The sequence below is a fragment of the Zonotrichia leucophrys genome, chromosome 23, assembly GCF_028769735.1.
Source record: "Zonotrichia leucophrys gambelii isolate GWCS_2022_RI chromosome 23, RI_Zleu_2.0, whole genome shotgun sequence".
NCBI classification, from domain to species: Eukaryota; Metazoa; Chordata; class Aves; order Passeriformes; family Passerellidae; genus Zonotrichia; species Zonotrichia leucophrys.
This window is the reverse complement of record NC_088192.1, coordinates 930,001-951,386: the sequence shown is the minus strand read 5'-3', so window position 1 is coordinate 951,386 and position 21,386 is coordinate 930,001. Positions and strand designations below refer to the sequence as shown.

Genomic DNA, 21,386 nt, shown 5'->3' with positions numbered 1-21,386 from the left:
TCCCCCCTTTCCTTTCCGATCTGTGACTCTTCGCTGTGTCCTCCCGAGCTCCTGAATCCTGCCTGAGGGAGCTGGGGCCACGCTGCATCAATAACCCTGCAAATCCTCCCCCCAGCCTCCTGCACATCCCTGCTGCCCCCAGGAATCACAGACAGGTAAACTGAGGCACGGGGTAAATGCTGCTCCTTTGGGAAGGAGCGAATCTCACCAATGGCCTTGCTGCACTGCTCACAAAAATCCCTTTTTGGTGCCACCTGCATCCCATCCCAGCCCACTCATCCTCCTGCACAGCTCCCTTTGGATCACGCCCCTGCATCCAGCAGGAATTTCTTTTGTTGTGTGTTTGAATTTGAGTTCTTGTTTGTATTTGAATTTCTTTTGCTGCCCCTTTGAACAGCCCCTGACATGACCCAACACCGAGCACCACCAACATTCTCCTGGAAAAAGCCTCCAATGCAACTTAACCCCCCAAACATCCTCAGTGACCACCAGATCCCACAGAAAACCCTTTTGGTCAATTTAGTCTCTCCCAAATTCGGGATCAATGCCCATTTCTCCGTTCTGAGTTATTTCCAAAGCCACCCCAGGGCCAGGTTTGCCTCTTCCACCCTAGCAGAGAAGCGTGCCCTGGGGTTTTCCCAAAGCTTTCAAGAGCAGGAGGTGTTGCAACCAATCCCAACAAAGATTCCTTTGTAGGACGCAAGCAAAAATAATTTCCCTGTTCTGACTCCCAATATTGCTGCACTTAGGAAATGTTGGATGTTTTCAAGTGAAAAGATTCTGGAGTTGTTAGGCAGCAGGCGATTGGAAAGGAGAGACGGAATTTACTGCATGTGGCAAATAAAAGAATTAGAGGAGTGCATTTCCTGGAGCCCAGATAATTTCAGCTCTGTGATTCCCTTTGAGGCTGGAACACAGCCCCGAGCTGCAGCACCAAAGGCCCTGGTGACGCTTGGAGCACTCTCAGACAGCTTTCATCCCTGCTCTGCTCTGCCCAGGGAATTCTCCATACCCTGGTGTCCCCTGGGATAACCACAAGTCCCACTGAGATCCCACTGGGGCTGGGGTCTTGCACAGCCCCACCACAGAACCCAGGGCCAGGCTGGGTTTGTCCCTGAGGGGGTTTTATCCACCCTGCTGCCAACGCGGGGCATCCCAGAGGGGGCAAATTTCCCTGGGATCAAAACGTGTTAGAGATGGGAAAACAGGCAGGGAAACCTCCTTGCTGTGAGCCAGCACCGATCTGCAGAGGCTCCTGCAGGAATTGGGGAGCTCCAAGGGTCCCCCAAAGGCTCTTGTAGGAATTAAAGAGCTCTGAGCCTCCTCCAAAGGCAACTGCAGGAACTGGGGAGCCCCAAGGATCCCCCAAAGGCTCCTGTAGGAATTAAAGAGCTCTGAGCCTCCTCCAAAGCTCCTGCAGGAATTGGAAGCCCAAAGGCAACTGCAGGAATTGGGAAGCTCCAAGGATCCCCCAAAGGCTCCTGTAGGAATTAAAGAGCTCTGAGCCTCCTCCAAAGGCAACTGCAGGAATTGGGGAGCCCCAAAGGCTCCTGCAGGAATTGGGGAGCCCCAAGGCTCCCCCAAAGGCTCCTGCAGGAATTGGGGAGCCCCAAAGGCTCCTGCAGGAACTGGGGAGCCCCAAGGCTCCCCCAAAAGCTCCTGAAGGAACTGAGGAGCCCCAAGACTTCCCCAAAGGCTCCTGCAGGAATTGGGGAGCCCCAAGGTTCCCCCAAAGGCTCCTGCAGGAATTGGGGAGCCCCAAAGGCTCCTGCAGGAATTGGGGAGCCCCTAAGGCTCCCCCAAAGGCTCCTGAACAAACCAAAGCCCTTCCACCCCTCCAGCAGGAGAAGCAGACACCCACAGGAGCTGCACAGCTGCCATCCCACAACAGCAGAGGCTGGAGCAGGGCTGGGATCACCCCAATCTCTGAGCAGCACCCCAAGAACACCCAGGGGACGTGTGAGGATACCCCAGGGCAGGCACACAGCAATGCCACAGCTCCAGGATGGGCACACACAGCTTCCTCCAGCAGCCTCAGCCCTGCCAGGCCTCAGGCAATAGGGAAGCCATAAAGGCCACTCAGGATTTCCTCCTCTTCCTCACCAGGGAAGAGGACGGGGCTCCAGAAGTGGGAAATGGGCTTGTTTTAAGTACTGAGTATTAAATTAGAACAGATTACAGCAATATGACATGGACAAATCACTGCCCAGGAAGAGCTGAGGTCATTTATTTATTGAAATTATCTTGGATTGATTTTGTTGGGGATTTTTTTTTTCTCCTATTTATTCCTTCTTTTTGCCATTTCCCTTTTTTTTTTTTTTCCCTATTCCCAGACAATCTGGGAACTGTCTGTGTATTTATTTCTAGCTAAGGACAAGCAGGGGAATAAAACAAAGCCCTCAATAATACCCAAAACTATCACCCCACGGGAGCACTTCAGCACCGAGTCTGCTTTCAATTACAGAGAACATCTCCAGCTCAAGTTTTACGCAGCCCCACGAGGGAGCCTTTTGGCCAAGATAAAGATCTGGAATTGGACAATACTGGCACAGCCCACCCCTGTCCTGGGTCTCCACTCCAGCTTCTGAGAGGCACAAGACTCTCCAATGATTTATTCCCCAAGCACTTCCCAAATTTCTGAGGGTGAATGTGCAGAAAGCACAGGATCTCTGGGTCTCTGCCTCAAGGTCCAAAAATTGCCCACAGGAATATGGGAACAGGGGATCATTTTGGCCCTGCTCCTCTTTGGCTCCCATCCCATAACCCCACTCCATCTTCCTCATCCTCAGCTATTTTAGGCTGACCCACACTCGTCTGCCACCCAGTAAATCCCAATTTCCCCGTGTTCCTGGACTGGGAGTATTTTATTTCACCATCTCCAGGTTCCTGGAGCTGCCATCCCATAGAACATCATCCCAACCTTCCCACAGCACTCCCAAAGCAAGATTTACCCTTTCCAGCCCATCTTTCTCACAGGTTTTTGCTTTTTTACCTCATATTCAAGCCAAGAGCTCACAATGCATGGGGTGAGGGCAACCAGCACCGTGGGGACAGCGATGGCACAAACACCTCCACAGGAGGGACAAGGGGGTGCCACCCCCAAACTCCTCATTTCTGCACACCCCAAACCGCTTGTGTCTGCATACCCCAAATTGCTAATTTCTGCACACCCCAAACTGCTCATTGAATTTCTGCACACCCCAAACTCCCCATTTAATTCTGCACACCCCAAACTCCCCATTTAATTTCAGCACACCCCAAGCTGTTGTGGTCGTGCAATATCCTGTTTTACTTCTCCATCCCCTCACCCCTCGCGAGTGTGCCCTGTCAATCAGCTAACATACCACAAGCTCTGTATTTCCCTAGTACCTTGAGACCTGCCCTTCACCGGTTGTGATCACTGCCCCCCCTTCCCCTGTCCTGAGCTAAATCGAATGAGACATGCGCTTTATTCTTACCACATGCCCGTGCAAACGTATCTTACTCATGATAACATCTGCTACCTCACAAATCGCTCCTTCTTTTCTTCACCATCGCCAGAAGCTCTCCCCTGAGAGAACGATCCTTCTGTCCCCCTGCACTTTGCCGCCAGCCATGTACCTCTGGGTTAAACACCACAGTGCTGCCTCTGGCCCAAGCAGCGAGTCAGAACTGCCAGCACCATCTAACTGTTATATTGGGATACATACTTCCAAACAAGCCCCCATTTCTCACACCCCAAACTCCCATTTAATTCTCACACCCCAAACTCCCCATGTCTGCGCACCTCAAACTCCCCATTTAATTTCCGCACACCCAAACTCCTCAGATCTGCACACCCCAAATTCCCCATGTCAGCACACCCCAAACTCCTCATTTAATTTCTGCACACCCCAAACCCTCGTGTCTGCTCACTCCAAACTGCTCAAGTCTGCAGACCTCAAACTCCCCATTTAATTTCTGCACACCCATCGCACAACCCAAACTCCCATTAATTTCGCACACCCCAAAGCCCCCATTTAATTCTGCACGCCCTAAACACCTCCATTTAATTTCAGGACACCCCTAACCCCCCATGTCAGCGCACCCCAAACTCCCCATTTAATTTCTGCACACCCCAAACTCCTCATTCAATTTCTGCACACCCCATTGAATTTCTGCACACCCCAAACTGCCCATTGAATTTTAGCACACCCCAAACCCCCCATTTAATTTCTGCACACCCCATTTCTGCACAGCCCAAACTCCCCATTGAATTTCTGCACACCCCATTGAATTTCTGCACACCCAACCCCATAATTTCTTCCCCCATTATCATTCTGCACATCCCAAACCCCCATTTATAATTTCTGCACTCCCCATTGAATTTCTGCACACCCCAAAGCCCCCATTTAATTTCTGCACTCCCCATTGAATTTCTGCACACCCCAAAGCCCCCATTGAATTTCTGCACCCCCATTTCCCAGCCCGGAGCGCAGCCCGTGAGCTCCCGTGGGAGGGAAGCCCTCTCTCAGCTGAGCTCTCAGCAGTCTCAGAGCCCGAGAGCAGCGGCGGTTCCTGGAAACGCCTCGCTCGGGGGAGGTGAGAAGCTTTCCCACCCGCCGGCTACGTGACAGGGCCAGGGGACAGCCACAGCCCGGGGACAGCACAGCCGGGGGGCACGGAGCCCTTTTGGGCAGGGAAAAACCACAGGGGGAACCTGGGGCTGGGCAGGGTGGGCTCGGTTAGAAAATACTGCAGGGACGAGGAGGGAGAGGGGATTGAATTGTTGTGGCCACAAACCCCCTTGTGCTGTCCCCCCTTGCTCTGGGGACACGTTTCTGTCCCTTGCTGTGGTCACACCAAGCAGGGACATGAGCAAAAGCACCGAATCTGTGATGCGCAGCCCAAAAATGAACAGGGCAGGAGGCACCAACAGCCAGCACATCCATGGGGCTGAGCAGGGAATGTGGGGACACAGGGACCCACAAATCCTCCTGGTGTCCCTTTTCTCCCCAGCAAGGACAGCAGCAACAGGTGGGAGGCAGAAAGAAAGGATTCAATCCAAAAGGGAGTTAGAAAGTGGGCGGAGGGCAAAATGGGGGGATTTGGAAAAAGGGATTTGGAAAGTGGGGGGAGAGGAGAGCAGGGGGATATGGAAAGTGAATGGTAAGCAAAAAAAAAAATAGTCCAAGGGGGGGAAAAGGAATTTAAAAGGGGAAAATAGACTTTGCACAAGAGTTCTGGGCAGAAAGGGGCTGGAGCTGCGAGAGGGAGAAAGGAAAAGTGAGAGGAGAGAAGGTGAGAGCCTTGGGAAGGAAAGGAAGGAAAAGGAAGGGGAAGGGAAGGCAGCAGGTGGGTGTGAGGGGAGCCCTGGGGATGCTCCCTTCTCCCCAGGAACACAGGGACACAGGAAAATTGGGATTTACTGGGTGGCAGACGAGTGTGGGTCAGCCTAAAATAGCTGAGGATGAGGAAGATGGAGTGGGGTTATGGGATGGGAGCCAAAGAGGAGCAGGGACAAAATGATCTCCTGTTCCCATATTCCTGTGGGCAATTTTTGGACCTTGAGGCAGAGACCCAGAGATCCTGTGCTTTCTGCACATTCACCCTCAGAGATTTGGGTGAACACCCCTGTGCAGCCCCCAGCCCTTCAGCTCCCCATGTTCTGCCTTCTGGGGGTTATTTTGCAGCAGCTGTGGATGTGAGAGGGCTCTGCAGCCTGAACACAGGCCTGCAGAAACAGGGGGGGAAAAGAAGGAAATTCCACAGGAAGTTCAAATATTTTATTACTTCCTGTTTGTACAAAGTATGTCAACACTTGGCACCCGCTGTGCTATTTGTTTAGAGCCGAGGTGCCAACTTGACAGAACGTCCCTTTTCTTGCTGTCCAGATCCAACCCAGAAAGAGCTGGAGCAGGAGGAAAAGGAGCTCGGAGCGAGCAGGGCACTGGAGGAGCCTGAGGAGGGGATGCTCCGGGGAAGGCAGTGCTGATATCACCCCTGATATCAGCCCTGATATCAGCCCTGATATCACCCCAAGGAGCCTCCCCCTGCTCCCCCAGCCATCCCCATCACCCCCAGACCCCTCAGGAGCTGGGGCTGGGCACGGCCTGGGTTGGAAGCCTCGCTCAAGGGCTCAGATGAAGCCATGGCCAGGGCTGGAGGATGAATGGGATGGCCAGAGGTGGAGCCCAGCCACAGCCCCGGCCCCAGAGCCCACAGGGATGTTGGCTGGAGGGATTTGCTGCAGCTGAGAAGGCGCTGCCCGGGCCTTTCCCAGGGTACCCAGACAAATGGCCAATTCTTTCCACGTTAAGGATGGGTTTTGTCCTCTCCACCAGCCCCACATCAGCCTCCAGCCCTGATCCTCACACCAGCAGCCAGCACGCACCGGGGCCCATCTTTTGAAGCCAAGAAGGGGAAAAAATTCCATATATTTTTATGCCCACACGTATTAACATACATATGTTAAAAAGTGTATATAGTATTAATAAATATAAATAAAAATTGCAATTCCTGCTCTCACCTCCCACAGCCAAACAAGGCAGAGCAGCCCCAGCCTCGGTGTTTGGCCCAAGGTGGGGATCCCCAGGGCTGTGCCAGCCCCAAATGCCAACCCCAAATGCCAATGCTGGCACTGCCAGGGTGCTGTGCCCGGGAGCCACCCAGTGGCAGGTGAGCCAGGAAAAGCATCTCGGCTTTCCAGGATCATTTTACAGCTGCTGCTTCCACCCCCAGGGTTTCTGCAGAGCAGGGAGGGGAGAAAGGTGTTATTTTATTATTTTTTTTTAATTGGTGTCTTCATTCAAAAGTGCGGCAGGAAAGAAATTCTTTTAAAAAAAATTTTTCCCACTGGAAATTCATGAACCATGAGTTCAAGCCCCAGGGTCAAAATGGGAGCCAAAACATGACCAATAAATCTATGATTTCCTGAAAAAAGTCCAAAATAGCCACAATTTGGGTCTAAACCTTTTCTATCAGTGATTTATGGGTTGGAGGTGCAGAGATGGGGGAGAGATCAACCTCTGGGGCCCACACCAGGCAGGGGCACAAGCAGCAAATAAACCCCACACAGATCTCCTCAAGGAGCCAACACTTCCAGCACAATTTGAGGTCCAGAAACCATCACAAAAATAAAAAGAAAACGCCAGAAAATGCTGTCCCTGCAGCTGGGCTGTGTTCCAGGGAGGGCACCACACACCAGATCCAGCACAAGCTGCTCCATCCCCGATTGCCACGGCCTCCATATCAGAAAACTGAGGTGAGGGATGGGAGCTCTGGGGTGAAATGCTGACATTCAGGAGGAACAGGTGTGATTCACCTGGGTTTGGCTGTCAGGGAGGCCAAACCGAGCTCCAAGAGTAGCAACTATCTCCCCTTGTATTATTATTTATGTATTCCTGATGGTGAGGATGATGATGATGATGATTATTATTATTAGAAAGGCGATCTGATGCAGCTGATAAGGGGCTGAGCCAGCAGTCAGGAGGGCTGGTTTCTATTCCTGACACTCCTGGCAGAGTTGTGAAATTCCCTGCCCAGCCCTGGGGCTGAGCCCCAGCACCCACCACGACCCACAGGTGCCACACAAGGGACCTGCCTGATGTTTCTGCCTTCAAAAAAAAAACCCCACAACAGCAGCGTTGGATTTAGAAGCTGGAATGCAGGAAATCCATCCTCAACAGGCTCCAAAATAAAATCAAGAAAAGGGGAAAATCCTCCAAAGCCCGATGCAAATAAACCCCCCTGGCCCAGGGAACGGCCTCCACCTGGCCTGACATCAAGGGGCACCCATGGCCCGGCGACAGCATCAACAGAAAATGTTTTTGGAGGCGTTTTTGAAGGATCAAACTGCTTCCCCTCGCTGCAGGCACCACGGCCTGACACGCAAAGGGAACAAACTGGGCTTTATAGTGCCGGGGTGCTGCTGGGCCAGCAGGAAGGCAAAGCTGGGGATGGAGCCCCCAGGGACAGGATCCCAGCGCACATGGGGGTCCCACAGGGTAAATCACCCTCGGGGCAGAGGAAACCCTGCGGGCAGCAGCTCCTGAGCAGGTCCCTGCGTGGCTGGAACACCAAAGGCAGCTCGGAGCAGCCCGACACCGAAAGGCAGCCGGGCAGGGCAGCTCCCGGAGCCTCCCTGAACCACGAGGCTCCATCCTGCCCCCGGGAGAGCCTCCCCAGCACAACACAGACGCTTCTGCGGTCGCAGAGTCTCTCTGGTTTCTCCAGGCTCAGCCCCCGGCCGCGGGCGCTGCCAGCCCCAGCCTTTGAGAGCCCGAAAGCGAAACCACGGCGGAGCCGAGGGGAAGGAGCTCTGTGCCAGGGCAGGCACCGCCTCAGCACCCGGGGAACCTGCTGCATCTGTAGTGTAATCAGCCAGCAATCAGCCCCCAAAGCCGAGCACACATCTCTGGTTTCATAACCCCCCAGTCCCCCTGTGCAGCGCCAGGCTGGGCCTGGAACTTTTGCCATCGAAGCCTAAAGAGTTTTCCCAACATCCCAACGTGGAGGTGTGAAATTATCCCTCCAAGGTGGGTTAGGGAGCTATAAACCATCCCTCCGAGATGGGTTAGGGAGCTATAAACCATCCCTCTGTGAGGGGATATGGAGCAGGAGGCAGCAGGGAGGGACATAAAGAAAAATCCGAGCAGCCAGCGGTGCCACCCCAACACCATCCCTGAGCTCCGTGTGCCAGCTCTGCTCCCTGCACCCCTCAGGCACGGAGAGCCCGGACCCTGCACCCCCTCCCCACCATGACCAGCGCTGCCAGACCCCAAACCAGCCCCTCACTTACTGCGGGGCTCCCGGGGCCCGTCCACGGTCACTTTGATGGCTCGGTGGTAGGTGGCCACTTGCGTGGGGTTGGTGAACACCGTGATGGTCAGGGTGAAGCTTTTCCCTAAAGACGGTGGGGAGGGAGGGAAAAAAAACAGAAGTGAGGATCCCACATGGGTTCAGCTCTTGCGGGAGAGGCTGGGATGGAAATCCCGCACACTTCATTGCATTGAACGAGCCGTGAGTGCCCAGACACAGCCCTGGAGCTGCAAGGAAAAGTCACCAATTCTCCTTCCCTGCCCTGTCCCCGTATGGGCCCCTCCATCCAGGGCAGCCCCCGGGGCTTTTCCCGCTCGGACCCTTCCCCTTTTCCGCGGTGACCCAGCCCTGGGTGCGGGATCCCCTCGGGGATGCTCCCTTGGGATGGAGCCGGGATCACCCGCACGGATCCAGGGCCCGATCCTGGGCTTGTTCCCACTCGGAGGGAGCCGTGCTCGGCCCTGGCCATGAGGGAACCCGCGGGAGAGCCAAAAACTGGGAACTGCAAAATGGGAACCGAACCCGGCCTGCAGACAGAGAGCTCTGCAGGGACTGTCCCCTCTCACAGCCCTGCACAGAGAGCTGGAACCTGGGAAAGGCTTTGGGTACCCTCGGCGAGGGTTGCAGGGGTGCTTTTGAAGCACCAACCTGTCACCTGTTATGCAAAAAAATTAAAAAAAAAAAAAAAGAAAAAAGGAATGAAGCATTGAAAAGCTCTTGGGAGGCCAAATTTTGCAAGGAGAGCCCCCCTTGCTCCAGCAGAACAAGTTTCCATGCACAGCCTGAAATTGCCTTTATCATCAGAGGGTGTCACCAGCCCTGCGCCCACCCTGACCCCAAACTTTTTACCTCCCAGAGCCTGAGCAGATTCAGCCCAGCCCCCCTGTCCCAGCCTGGCTGTGGCAGAACAGAAACCCCCCAGGAAGGGCCTCAGTTCTCCCTCAGGCTCCCCAAATTCAGCAAACCCTCGGCTGGAGGCTGCACAAACCACTCTGACCAAGCCCCAGCAGCAATCCTGCGGGGTTCCCGAGGTATCAGAGGCCTGAACCCCGGCAGGGAATCAGGTCTAAACCTCGCTGTGATGGATTTCTGCTCCTCCAGCCTTTATTCCACAGATAAAAGCAGCGAGGAGCCACCTCCTTTCCCTTTTCCCCTGGAGCAAGCAGGGGTTTTCAATCCCCGACCATCGGGTCGGACCTGAGAACATCCACAGCAAAGCTAAACAGGATTTATGCAGCTAGGAGGAAAAAAAGGAATAAACCAAAAAAAAAAAAAGAAATTTTCTCCCCCTGAGAACATCCTGGAATTATCCCAGGTGGGAGAACTCCTCTGGTGAGCACGGAAAGGAGGGAATGCGGGTTCTAAAGCCGACAGCGAGCACCAATCCCCGGCTTTCAAACCTCACCTCGGCTCTCAAACCAGGAATGAACAACGCAAAAACCTTCAGCTCATTTTCTGCACAGAGAGGACATTTGGGAGGGCAAAAGAAATAGAATTATTTCATTCTCAATCCCCGAGGATGCAGCCCCTGCTGCCAACCTGCAGGGACGGGATGAGCCCGCGGAGGATCCCAGAAAAAACAAACAATGCCGAGGGTTTGGGGGAAAAACCTGCACAGAGCCAGAACACGGGGTGAGGAGGATGAGCAGCAATTATTTAGGGAATTTGCAGGAGAAAATATTTAGGGAATTTGAAGCCCTTCAAATTCCCTAAATAAATGCAGGCAGCGTGTGGCAAAACCCGGCTGTGAGGCACAGAACCCCAGAGCTGAGCCCGACACCTCCGTGCCCCTGTTTAAACTGCATTAATGGTGATTTATTTATTATTATTATTATAATATTGAATTTTTTATTCTCCCCGTGAAAGAACCTCCCTGGCCCGGAGTCCCTCGCCGCAGACACAAACCCAGCCCGGGCCGGTTCTGCCTCTCTCAGAAACCTGCCCTGAACCGAAAATGATGATTCTGCCCCAGCATCGCTTTGAGTCATTTCCCGCCTTCTCAGGAAGCCGGGCTGGGGTTTCTCATCCCCGCCGTGCCCCGGCAGAGCGGGCTCGGGGCTGGATCGCGGCTCCAGGGGATGCTCGGGGGGAGATTCCAGCCGGGAGAACAGGCGGGGATGCAGCGGGGAGAATTTTCATTTTATACAGCTCAACCTGAGTAAAAAAATCTGATTTTTTTTTCCCCCATCTTTGCCTTGCACTTGGAGATTTGAATTTATTTTTTGAAGGGGATTTAGGAGCGGTTCTTTCCAGCTCACAGCACCAGAAATAATCCCTGACACTTTTTTACTAAAAATACCCAAATTGGCTCGGTTCAAGCGGTGTTTTCCCTAGGAGAGCCTGGCTGCCGGGCTTTTGCAGGCTCCTGCAGCTCGGGCACACGGCAGGGCTGCAGCAGGACCCGTGTTTACCGATCCACACGTCCTCGCTTCGGATTTACACAAACATTTGTACACACACGGGGAAATATTCCAAATTTCTGCCAGAATAAATGAAAGCAGCACCGGGCTGTCGGGGATGGAGCCAAACGAGGCAGAGCGAGTGTGACACCCGGGATAAAAAAAAATTCAATAAAAATTCAATGATTTTTCACAGCAAACTGCTCTGAAAGAGCCTCCGTGCCGGGGAGTGAAATCCACCCTCGGCGCGGCGAGAAAACCCCACGGAGCCGCCCCCAGGGAGCCCCGCTGGGGCTGCTCCTCTCCCAATATGACAAAGCCTCACCCCACGCCAATATGTAAAACAAAAAAAAAATTAAAATAATTAGCGCCCGAGTCCCGCCCGTTAGAGGCAGCGGGGAAGGAGTTTATTCACCCAGGGCTTTATGAGACCCAACTCCTGCTAATTCCGAGCCTGAGAGTGCGGAGGAAGCGAGTTAATAATGAATTCAAGAGTCACGCTGAGATTGGGCTGCGTTCAGTTCGGAAATTTGCGCGAGGATGAAGAAAAAAAAAATAAAAAGGGAAAAAAAGCCCAACCAGAAAGAAAAGAGCCTAAGAGAATAATTGATTACAGAAATGAAAGCTTAATTCATAAAAGAAAAACATTTTCCATCCATCAACCTGCAACCAGTTAAGTGGAGAGTTTTAAAGAAACTGCAACATGGAGAAGGAGCCAACAGGAAAAAGGAAATGTATGAAAGAATGTAAACTATTCAAGTTTCATAAAGAGGAACAAGTAAACAGTTATTACATGCAAATAATTCCTAACATCACTGCTTTTAATTAATGCGGAGAAGTCAAAATATATCTGACACTGTGTGTATACATTTGAAGCCTTTGAGAAAGTGCTGCCATATGGCCATTAAAATATCGAGTTCTTATTCGGGCTCAAAGGCAGCACTGAGGGCTCCGATCTGCAGCGTTTTCATTGGTGAGGAAATGCTGAAATTCTATTTATACCCTCGGAAACGCAGGTACAGGCTGGGCTCCGTGTTTAACATTTCCAGGGGATTTATTTCGCTCTGCTCGGGCGGCACGGACGGATTTGTTTGGAAAAGCCAAATTGCCATCCTGCTTTTCCCTGCCACGAGCGGGGGAAAATTGAGTAAAAATCCCCCCCGAGCAGCCGCAGCTCCCTCCCTGCAGGCCGAGCCCTGCGCTGTTATTTCACTTTAAACTCTCGATTTTCGCTATTTAAAGCCGAGCTGCCAGGTGGGGTTTGCTGCCTCCTGCGTGATGGGAGAAACTGGGGAAGGTTCGGGCTGGGGCCGCCTTATTTGCGTTTAGATAGATTTAGAGATATTTAGATATATTTATGTCTGTATTTTAAATTGTTTTTCATGTGCACCGCCCGTTCCCGACACCTGGGCAGAGAAGGAGCCCTGAGAGGAGCGAGGCAGAGCTGCCGGCGGGGCCGGGGCTGCTCCCGCATCCTTCCCGCATCTTTCCTGCATCCCTCTCATCCTCGGGAACCGCTCTGGGGCTGGGGGGCTTCTCCCGGCAACGAAACCACGGTTGGAATAAAATATTATATAGAATAAAATAAAACAATAATAATTAAAAAATAAACTAACAAAATAAAATTTAAAAATAAAATTTAAAATATAAAATATAGTAATAAAATTTTTAAAAAATAGAGAAATATTTTTCGTCGCTTTTTTTTTTTTTTTTTCCCCTTATAAAAACAAATAAAAGGCCAACCATTTCCTGGCCGGTACCTACCCCTGCCGCTTCTCCCAACAAATCTGAGGTCGTTAAATCTCGCCACTTGGTTTTTCATCACGGCCGAGGCGTTGCGCAGCTCCGCCGAGTAATTCTCGTCGTTCCCCGCCATCACGGTGACCACGGTCCCGTCGGGGACATCTCCGAGCGCCACGACCTGGGGCAGGGCCAGAGCATTTCAGCCTCAGACCGACCTTCAGCGGAGCCAACCTGAGCCGCGCTTCCCCCCGAACCCGCGCAAAAAAACCCCAAAGCAAAACCAAAAGCGGCCCGAGCCCCCGAGGGAGGCGGAGAAAATCGGAGGGGGAAAAAGAGCTCGGAAAGGGTTAAAAGCAGACGGGGGGTCCGCGGGGAGGGGGTGAAGGGGGGTCAGGCCCCGTCGGAAGGGTCTGCGCGTTTATTTTGTTGGATTCGGGAGCAAAATCAAGCGGGGCGAGGCCCCGGAGCTCCGCGTCCGGCCCGGGGAAGCGGCGGCACCGGGGAAGGGCCCGGGGAGGTGCAGGGACCGGGAAAAGGCCCCGATCCCTGCCGGGGAGCAGCCCCGGAGCCGGGGGAACCCGGTTTGGAACCCCGCTCATCCCTCCGGGCTGCCGGCACCCGCCCTGCCCCGCTCCCGGCTCGGTTTGGGCTTCCCCGGCCGGACCGGGGGTAACGGGGATGCCCAGCCCGGGGTGCCCCGGGGAGCCCGGGCAGCGCAGCCCCGCACCGGGGATTCAGCTCCTCGCTCGGCTTTTGGCAGATTAGATCTGCCTTGCCTGCCTCGCTCTCCCTCTCCCAGGAAGGTAATTAACCTCCATCTCATTAAACTTCAAAGTTGCCTGAGAGCTCCTAACTGTACGGAATATCTAAGATGCCGTGACCGCGGGGCAATGCGGAGACTTGATTAAAAATAATAAACTGGGCTATTTGATTAAAAATAATAACCCGGGCTCCCTCGGCGGTGATGTCAGGAGCGGTTTAAAGGGGAAAGGGCGAGCGGGTCGCGGCTCGGTCCCGTCGGGGCTCGGCACTCACCTTGAAGGCGACGGGCAGCGTCTTGTTGCACCTCCAGTGCGACGGCAGCACGGAGCACAAGAAGTTGGGGCTGTCGGTGCGCACCAGCTCGCCGGCGTGGTCGGCCAGGACATCCACGACGGAGCGCACCTCGGGCCGAGCGCGGGCGCCCGGCGCGGCGGCCCCCAGCGCCCCGCTGTTCTCGCCCATCTTACCGCAGGGGAACGCCGTGGACGGGGGAGTGAAGCGCCTGCTGGTGCTCGGGTCTACGGGAATACGCATCACAACGGCGGGCGGCGCGGAGCCGGGCGGGACGGGCGGGCACCCGGCGGGGCTCGGCGGGCGGCGGCGGCGGAGGCGGCCGAGCCCCGCGCTGCCTCGCTCCGTGCCGGCGGAGCGCCGTCCTCGGCGGGGCGGCGCGGGGGGAACGGCGGCGGCGGCGCGGGGGATCGGGACCCGCGCGGCTCCGGGGGTCGCCGCCGGTGGGTGCGCTGCGCTCCGTGCCCGGTGCCGGTGCCGCTCCCGGTGACGGCTCCCGTGCCGAGCCCCAGCCCCGCTGCCAGCCCCGCCGCGCCGCCCGGTACCGTATTTACTGCCGGCCCCGGCGGGGCGGGGCGGCCGTGACGGACGGGCCGCTCTGCCAATAGGAGCCCCGCGACAGGCACTGGCCCCGCCTATCGGTCCTTTCCCGCTGGGCGGAGGGCGTGGCTATGAGCAAAGGGGCGTGGTTAGTACCGGAGTGGGTGTGGTTATGTGTAAGGGGCGTGGTCTCGTTGGGACACGCCCCGGCGGGCGCACGTCGGGGCTCCGGTGGTTTCTGGCCGCCGCCGCCGCCGCCGGGGAGGTTTTGGGGTGCGGTGGGGCCGGTTTGGGGCCGGAGCCGCGGCCGTGCGGAGCGGCTGAGGACACAGCGCGGCCCCGCCGCCCCGCGCTCCCGCGGCCGCCGCCCGCGCCCTCCCCGCGGCGGCGGAACCGGAGCGGCGGTGGCGGCCACGGGGACCACCGGCACCACCGGCACGCGCGAACCCGGCGGGGGATTCGCCTGTCGGGCTGCGCTGGAAACCGCGGCTCCCAAACCTCCTCCTTCTGCCCTCCCCAGAATCGCGACCCGCCCCATCGCCGGCGGTCTCGGGGCGCCCGCAGCCCCCGGTGCCCCCGGCAGCGCCCCCGGGGCTGCGGCTGCGGGCAGGGCCGGCGGCTCCGGCCGGAATCCGTTGGCGAGAAAATTCGTGGCGAAGCCACCGGTTCTGCGGCAGCAAACACAACGAAGGCGGCGGCTCCCCGAGCCCCGCGGGTGCCCCGAACCGGGCCAGAACCACGGGAGAGGAGGTTGCTGTGCCCGCGCTGCTCCCCGGCTGTTTCCCGGTGCCCGGCTCGGTCCTACGGTGTTTGCAGACCGGCACTGTCCGTCACAGAGCAGCCGGCCGGGCCGCGGCGTTCCCGGCTCTGCGTTGCCCGGTGTGGAACGCAAATTTCCTTAAAACAAGCCAAAATAAAGCCCAACACCAGAAAATCCTCCTTTCCCTGTCTACTGAACCATTTTCTTCCTCGAGCCCTCGAGGGGCGAGCCCCAGAATCCCCGGTGCTCCTCCAGAAATAAGCAACAACAACAATAAATACACATTATTTTTAACGGAGGGGCGGCGATACCGGCCCGCGGCTCCCGTTACACCGAGACAAACACCGGGATCCGCGCCGGGACCGTCGAGCCCTCCGGGAGCATCCCCGAGCCCCGCCAGCCCCGGCGCTACCGGCGCTCAAATTCTGCCCTTTTTAGGTGAAAGCGGCCGCCGGTTCCGTTCTGCTTTTCGCCCCCCGTTCGCCAGCGGGAGGAACCCTCACAAGCTCAGGGGCGGGGGCAGGGCTGCGGGCGGGGCCGGGGTTTGCCGGGGGTCGGGCACGGCCCGTCCCGGTGCCCCCCGGTACCCCCGGCGGGGCGCGGAGCGGTGAGCGGGGGGCGCGGAGCGGGGCCCGGCTGCAGTTCCGCCGTGCGGCCGCGGGTTGGCACCGGGGCTCCGCCGGGGCGGGACGGGACGGGGTGGACGGGATGCTGACACCCCCGGGATGCTGACACCCCCGTACCATCCCGACACCTCCCGCCCTGCCCGCCCCGCTGCTTCTCTTGCCCCTTCCCCCTTCTTCTCTTGCCCCTTCCCCCTTCTTTTCTTGCCCTTTCCCCCTTCTTTTCTTGCCCCTTCCCGCCCCCCGGGGCCACCCCCGCTCTGTCCCCGCCCAGCCCTGGCGGTGTCACCTGTCACCCCCCGAGGCCGCGGAGGGCAGGGGGAGCCTCGCTGGGGCTCTTTGGGGCGATTTGGGGCTGGATCCTCCCTGCAGCGGGACCGGTGGTTCCCTGCTTTCACCGCTTTATCCGTGGCTGTCACAGCCCCGCCACGCACACGTTTCTCTGATCCCCGTTTACACCGGGAGCCACCTGTTGAAGGTGAGGGCATCACCTGGATTCCTCCGAGCACCACCCGAGTGCGCTCCCAGCTGCAGCCCCAGCTGTGCCGGGTACCCCGTCCCGCTGCCCTCCCCAACCCCTCTCTGCCCCCGCTCTGTGCCCTCTCCCCGCCCCGCTCTCCCCTCGGAGTGCCGGGGTGCAGCCTCTCCCCAAACCCACAGCAGGGCCCTGCACGTAGCTGCTGACTCGCAGCAGCGCAGAGATGAGACCCAAACCGCAGAGCTGCGACAAACCAGGCTGCCCACAACCCCAAAAGCGTCTGGGGACATCCCGAGGTGCAGAATCAACCCCGAGGCTGTTTCTGCGAGGGGTGTCCAGCCAAGCAAAGCCGCCCCCGAGCTCGGGACCCGCGGGGCTGTGCCCGGGGAGGAAGGAGCTTTCGTTTGAATTCTGCTTTCCCCACACAGCAGGATCCAGCTGCTCTGGTGCTCCGCAAACCAGGAGATGTCGACACGTGGGGATTATCCCAACACCGCCCTCCCCGCGCTCCCGAGGAGGTTAATAGAGTATCAGACCCGGGATTTGCATGGGCCTCTTTACAAACCCTCCAAAGCTACTGTTCGCATCGCGGGGAGGTCAGCAGCTCTTTAAATCATTCCTCGCTGGGATTACTTCCCTTACGGGCTCCTCTGTAGTTTTTAATTCGTTTGAGCTGCTCTTTTAGCAGCAGAGCCGCCCGTTTCGGCAGCGGAGCAGCGAGAGCAGCGGCTCAGAGGAAGCTTTCTATTAAAAATTCATCGCAAACTCTCAGGAGCTCGGCGCTCAGTAGGGCCGGGCGGGTGTCTGGATCTGTTTTGTAGCTCAGGGAAGGGGATCTGAGAGCAGCACGCAGGGAGGGAGCGTGCAATTCATTCATAAATCAAGCAGCAGATGCCGGGGCCGATGGTGGCAGATTTTAACCCCTGAGTGTCACTGCTCCCACGGGGCAGCCCCCGGCTGGGGCAGCGCTCCTGCGGGAGGAAACTGCGGGGCTCGGGGGGAGCAATGAGGGGAAAGCGGCCGAGGAAAGGGCAGCGGCTGCCCCGACACAAATCAGGGAAATCTCCTTCGGGCAGGGAGCAGCTGCCGGAGCGGATCCAGGACGGCTCGGGGGCTGCCCCGGGCTCGGGGGTCCCGCAGTGTGGGCCCTGCTCAGCCCCAGTCCCAGTGATGCTGCTTGAGGTCGGATCGTGAGCCAGGACATCCCTGGGATCCGACCTCGCTGTGTGGGCACAGCCCTGGCGCTGGGAGCCTCGCTTGGGGCAGCAGCCGAGCAGCAGGAGCGAGGCTTCAGCCGGAGTTTCAGCTGCTGCCAGCTGGGAAAATCAGCCTGAGGTTCCCACCTGGCTGCCGGTGTCATTGGGCAGCACCTGAGTGAAAGGCAGTGTCTGACTACAGCAGGAGAAATCGCCGTCAGTGACACTCCGGACAGCTCGGGGCTTGCCTGTGCTCGCATTGATCCCCATCTGAGTCCCGCAGGTTTTGTGCCAGCCCTCACCTCCACCAGCATCCCCATGGGCACACTGTGCCCGCTGCTCGGGCCGGAGCTGCGGGAGCCAACCCCGCACACCCGGGCTGGGCTGGCCCGGGGATCCAGGAGCGATCCCGCTGCCCTTGGGGGATCCAGGAGCGATCCCGGTGTCCCCGGGATATCCAGGAGCTATCCCGGTGCCCTTGGGGTATCCCGCTGCCCTGGGGATCCAGGATCGCTCCCGGTGTCCCCGAGGGATCCAGGAGCGATCCCGGTGCCCCTGGGGTATCCCGGTGTCCCTGGGGGATCCAGGATCACTCCCGGTGTCCCCAGGATATCCAGGATCGCTCCCTCTGCCCCCGGGGATTTGGATTTGTCACCTCCCGGTCACACCGTGCCCGGTTCCCCCGGGCCGGCCGGGCGTGCGCAGCTCCGGGGAGCGATCGGGGCTTTGGAAAGCTGCGAGGTGAGTCCGGAGCACACGAGTGCGATTGACGCGAGCGCTGTGAAGTCACGACAGCGCCGATTCCTCATTGTCCGGGCCGGGCTGCGCTCGGGGCTCGCTCACATCCTCCGTGCTATTGATAGCGCGGGTCCCATCTGCAACTTCCACTCCTTCCTAAAGGATCCTAATGACTGTCAGATCCTCTTAGTTCTTAATTAATTTCAGAGTTGGGCTGCAAATAGGAAACAAGGCAGCTTTTGCCCTTACGCATATGAATATTACTGTTCCATTTAATGTGGTTATGGGCGGAATGCTGTTATTCATTCCTGCCTGCAATAAAAGCCACATGTTTTTAAAACTTTGCACTTGAAAAAACTTTTAGGAAAGGAACCAAGTATGTTTTGTATGCATGGCATGAGATAAAAACTGGTCATAAATATTCAAAGAACAGTTAGAGCTTTATGCTTGATTTAAACAAGTGAACAGAGGAGTCCGAGGGCTGGGGCAGAGCAGAATGAAAGCCCAACGCTCCTGCAAGAATGTGCTTATGCCGAGAAAAGGAGCCATTCATGCAAAGGTTATGGAGCACCTGAGGACACCTCCAAAAATGCCCAGAGGTGCGGAGCACAACTGGAAACGCTGGGCTTTGTTGGGAGCTGCTCGAGTTCACGGCAGTTTCTCCCTCTCAGGGGGTTTCGGAGGAGCTTTAGGGAAGGGTGAGGCTGCCTGTGCAGGGAGTGAGGGCTCTCCCTGCTGGAGACACCTCCAGCCCGTCCATTCCCCGTGGAAAGCGTTTCATGGGACTCCTGGAACTCCTGGAGAGGCTTTCCCTGGAGCCCAGCACTGCCAGACCCACCCGGGAGGGGACAGAGCCCCAGGGTCCCATCCCATGGCAGGGACAGAGCCCCGGGTGCCGCCAGACCCCCCGAACCCAAAACGCGACAGGGGGAGAAATTAAAAAAAATTCCAAAGGAAAGAGAAAGGGGAAACGTCTGGAAGGTGAAAAGAGGAACCGAGAGGCACATGACGGCAGAGAGAAGCACAAGGGGCAGAGCACAGCAGGGTTTGAGTCCTGGCTGCAGGGACAGGAGCTCGGAGCAGCCCTGTCACGGAAGGGCTCCGGGCAGGGCTCCAAGGCACAGGGAAATCCTCCTGCACGTGCTGAGCACAGCCCTGCTGCCTCGGGAAACGCTGCACGGAGCTGTGGCTGCCCTTGGAAAGCTGCGGTGCTTTGGTGCAGCTGGAGGCAGCACTCGCTGCGGCCCTGGTGGGGTGGGAAACCCAAAATCCCAAATCCGAAATCCGAAATCCGAACTCCAAAACCCAAAATCCCAAATCCCAAATCCCACCCTGTGCATTGCTGGAGGAGGTGTGCCAAAGGAGGTGGAAACCCCAAATCCCAAATCCAAGATCCAAGATCAAATCCAAAATCCAAAATCCAAATCTAGCCCTGTGCATTGGCTGGAGGGGCAGGGGTGCTGCCCAAGGAGGGGTGGGAAATCCCAAATCCCAAATCCAAGATCCAAGATTCAAGATCCAAAATCCCAAATCCCAAATCCCAAATCCAGCCCTGTGCATTGGCTGGAGGGGCAGGGGTGCTGCCCAAGGAGGGGTGGGAAATCCAAAATCCCAAATCCCAAAATCCAAATCCAGCCCTGTGCATTGGCTGGAGGGGCAGTGGCGCTCCCCAAGGAGCATTTCCAGTGCTGCTCCCACAGCCTGGCCCCAAATGCTGGGGTGGTCCCAGGCACAAAGCAGGTGGCAGCACCCCTGGGCAGGACCAGCACCCACACACCAAGCAGCGCCCCGGGGTGTGCTGAGCCCCACGGGCTGAGGGAGCTGAGCTGGGCTCTGCTGTGGAAAGTTCCCTTTGGGGAAGTTGAAGGTGAGGAGAGAAAGTGACCCTTGGGGACCACGATCCCACAGCTCAGCCCCATCCTCAGCAAACCTCGCCCGAGGCCGTGTGTCTGTCCCTGTCTGTCCCTGTCTGTCCCTCTCTGTGGGGACAGGACAGCGTGTTCCCCCCCAGGAGGGTCTGGCAGCCTCCTGGGACAGGCCTGGCTGCTGCTGTCAGACAGGGAACTCCAGTTTCCCTTTTGGCTCGGGTCTCACAGAGGTCACGTCTCGGCAGCAGCAGCTCCACAGGCTGGGCCAGCACTGCCCAGTTCTGCTGAACCCCTCTGTGGGACACCAGAGTGGCCACAGGAACCCAGCCTGGTTCTCCTGAGGGCACCCAGAGAGCCCCAGCCGTGCAGGGCCCCGTCTGCACCTTGCTGTGAGGGATAACGGGGCTGTGCTGCGCCACCAAACCCAGCACAGGGCACTGGAGAAACCTCTGGGCTCTGCTTCCAAAGCCCCTCCTGAGACATCCCCGGGCTGCAGGTGGAGCCTGCCCTGTCCCAAACCTCAGCCTGTGCCATTATTGCCAGGTTAATCTGCTTTTTGCCATTATTCATCACTTTCACTCCTAGAATAACCCCGGGGATGTCATTTCTGCTCTGACTGGATGGGCTCTGGGTTGTGCTTTCCTCAAATTGTTTTTTCCTGTATAAACATTATATTCAGATCCACCTTTCCATGAAGGCTCTCATGGATGTGGCTTTGCCCAACAGGGCCCATCAATGAGCCTGGAGGTTGCAGAGCAGCTCCAAAAAAATCCCCTGAGACGGCTCAGTCTGCAAATCCACCCAACATTCACACGTCCCCTCAGGCCCAGACAAATCCCCAATTTGGGGGAATTAGTCACAGGCTAAAAACGAGGCAGGAGGTGCTTTTCTGGTTCCTGGCTGTGAACAGAGACAGCTCCAGCTCGCTGTTATTTAGGGCTGCTCTGCTGTCACTGTTTGCTCCTCATCCACCAGCTTGGAAAGGGAACTCGTCCCCAGCGTTCAGTGTGAGCTCATCTGGGCTTTTGCAGAAGTTTCTTATAAAAGTTCCTACGCAAGCAGGAGGTGCCTGGGTCAGCTGGCTGCCACCACGGGAGCCTCCCCAGCCAGCCCAGACACGGCCTGGGAAGTCACAGAGGCTCTGGAGCTCTTTGGGGCTGGGGATGGGAAATGCAGAACTTGCCCAGACGGAGCAGGAGCAGCTCCGGGG

At 57.0% G+C, this 21,386-nt stretch overlaps 1 protein-coding gene across 2 annotated transcripts in view; it reads right to left on the bottom strand.

Moving 5' to 3' along the window:
• The window catches only part of RUNX3 (RUNX family transcription factor 3), a 34,945-nt gene extending 20,685 nt beyond the window's left edge, over positions 1-14,260 (bottom strand). For both annotated transcript variants that reach the window (XM_064731798.1, XM_064731797.1), the window contains exons 1-3: positions 13,956-14,260; positions 12,942-13,098; positions 8,759-8,863 (exon numbers count right to left, since the gene is read on the bottom strand). In XM_064731798.1, coding sequence (XP_064587868.1) covers positions 8,759-8,863; positions 12,942-13,098; positions 13,956-14,216 — 523 coding nt within the window. In that variant the 5' untranslated portion in view covers positions 14,217-14,260. The remainder of the gene's footprint in view (positions 1-8,758; positions 8,864-12,941; positions 13,099-13,955) is intronic.
• Positions 14,261-21,386: the final 7,126 nt, after the last annotated feature.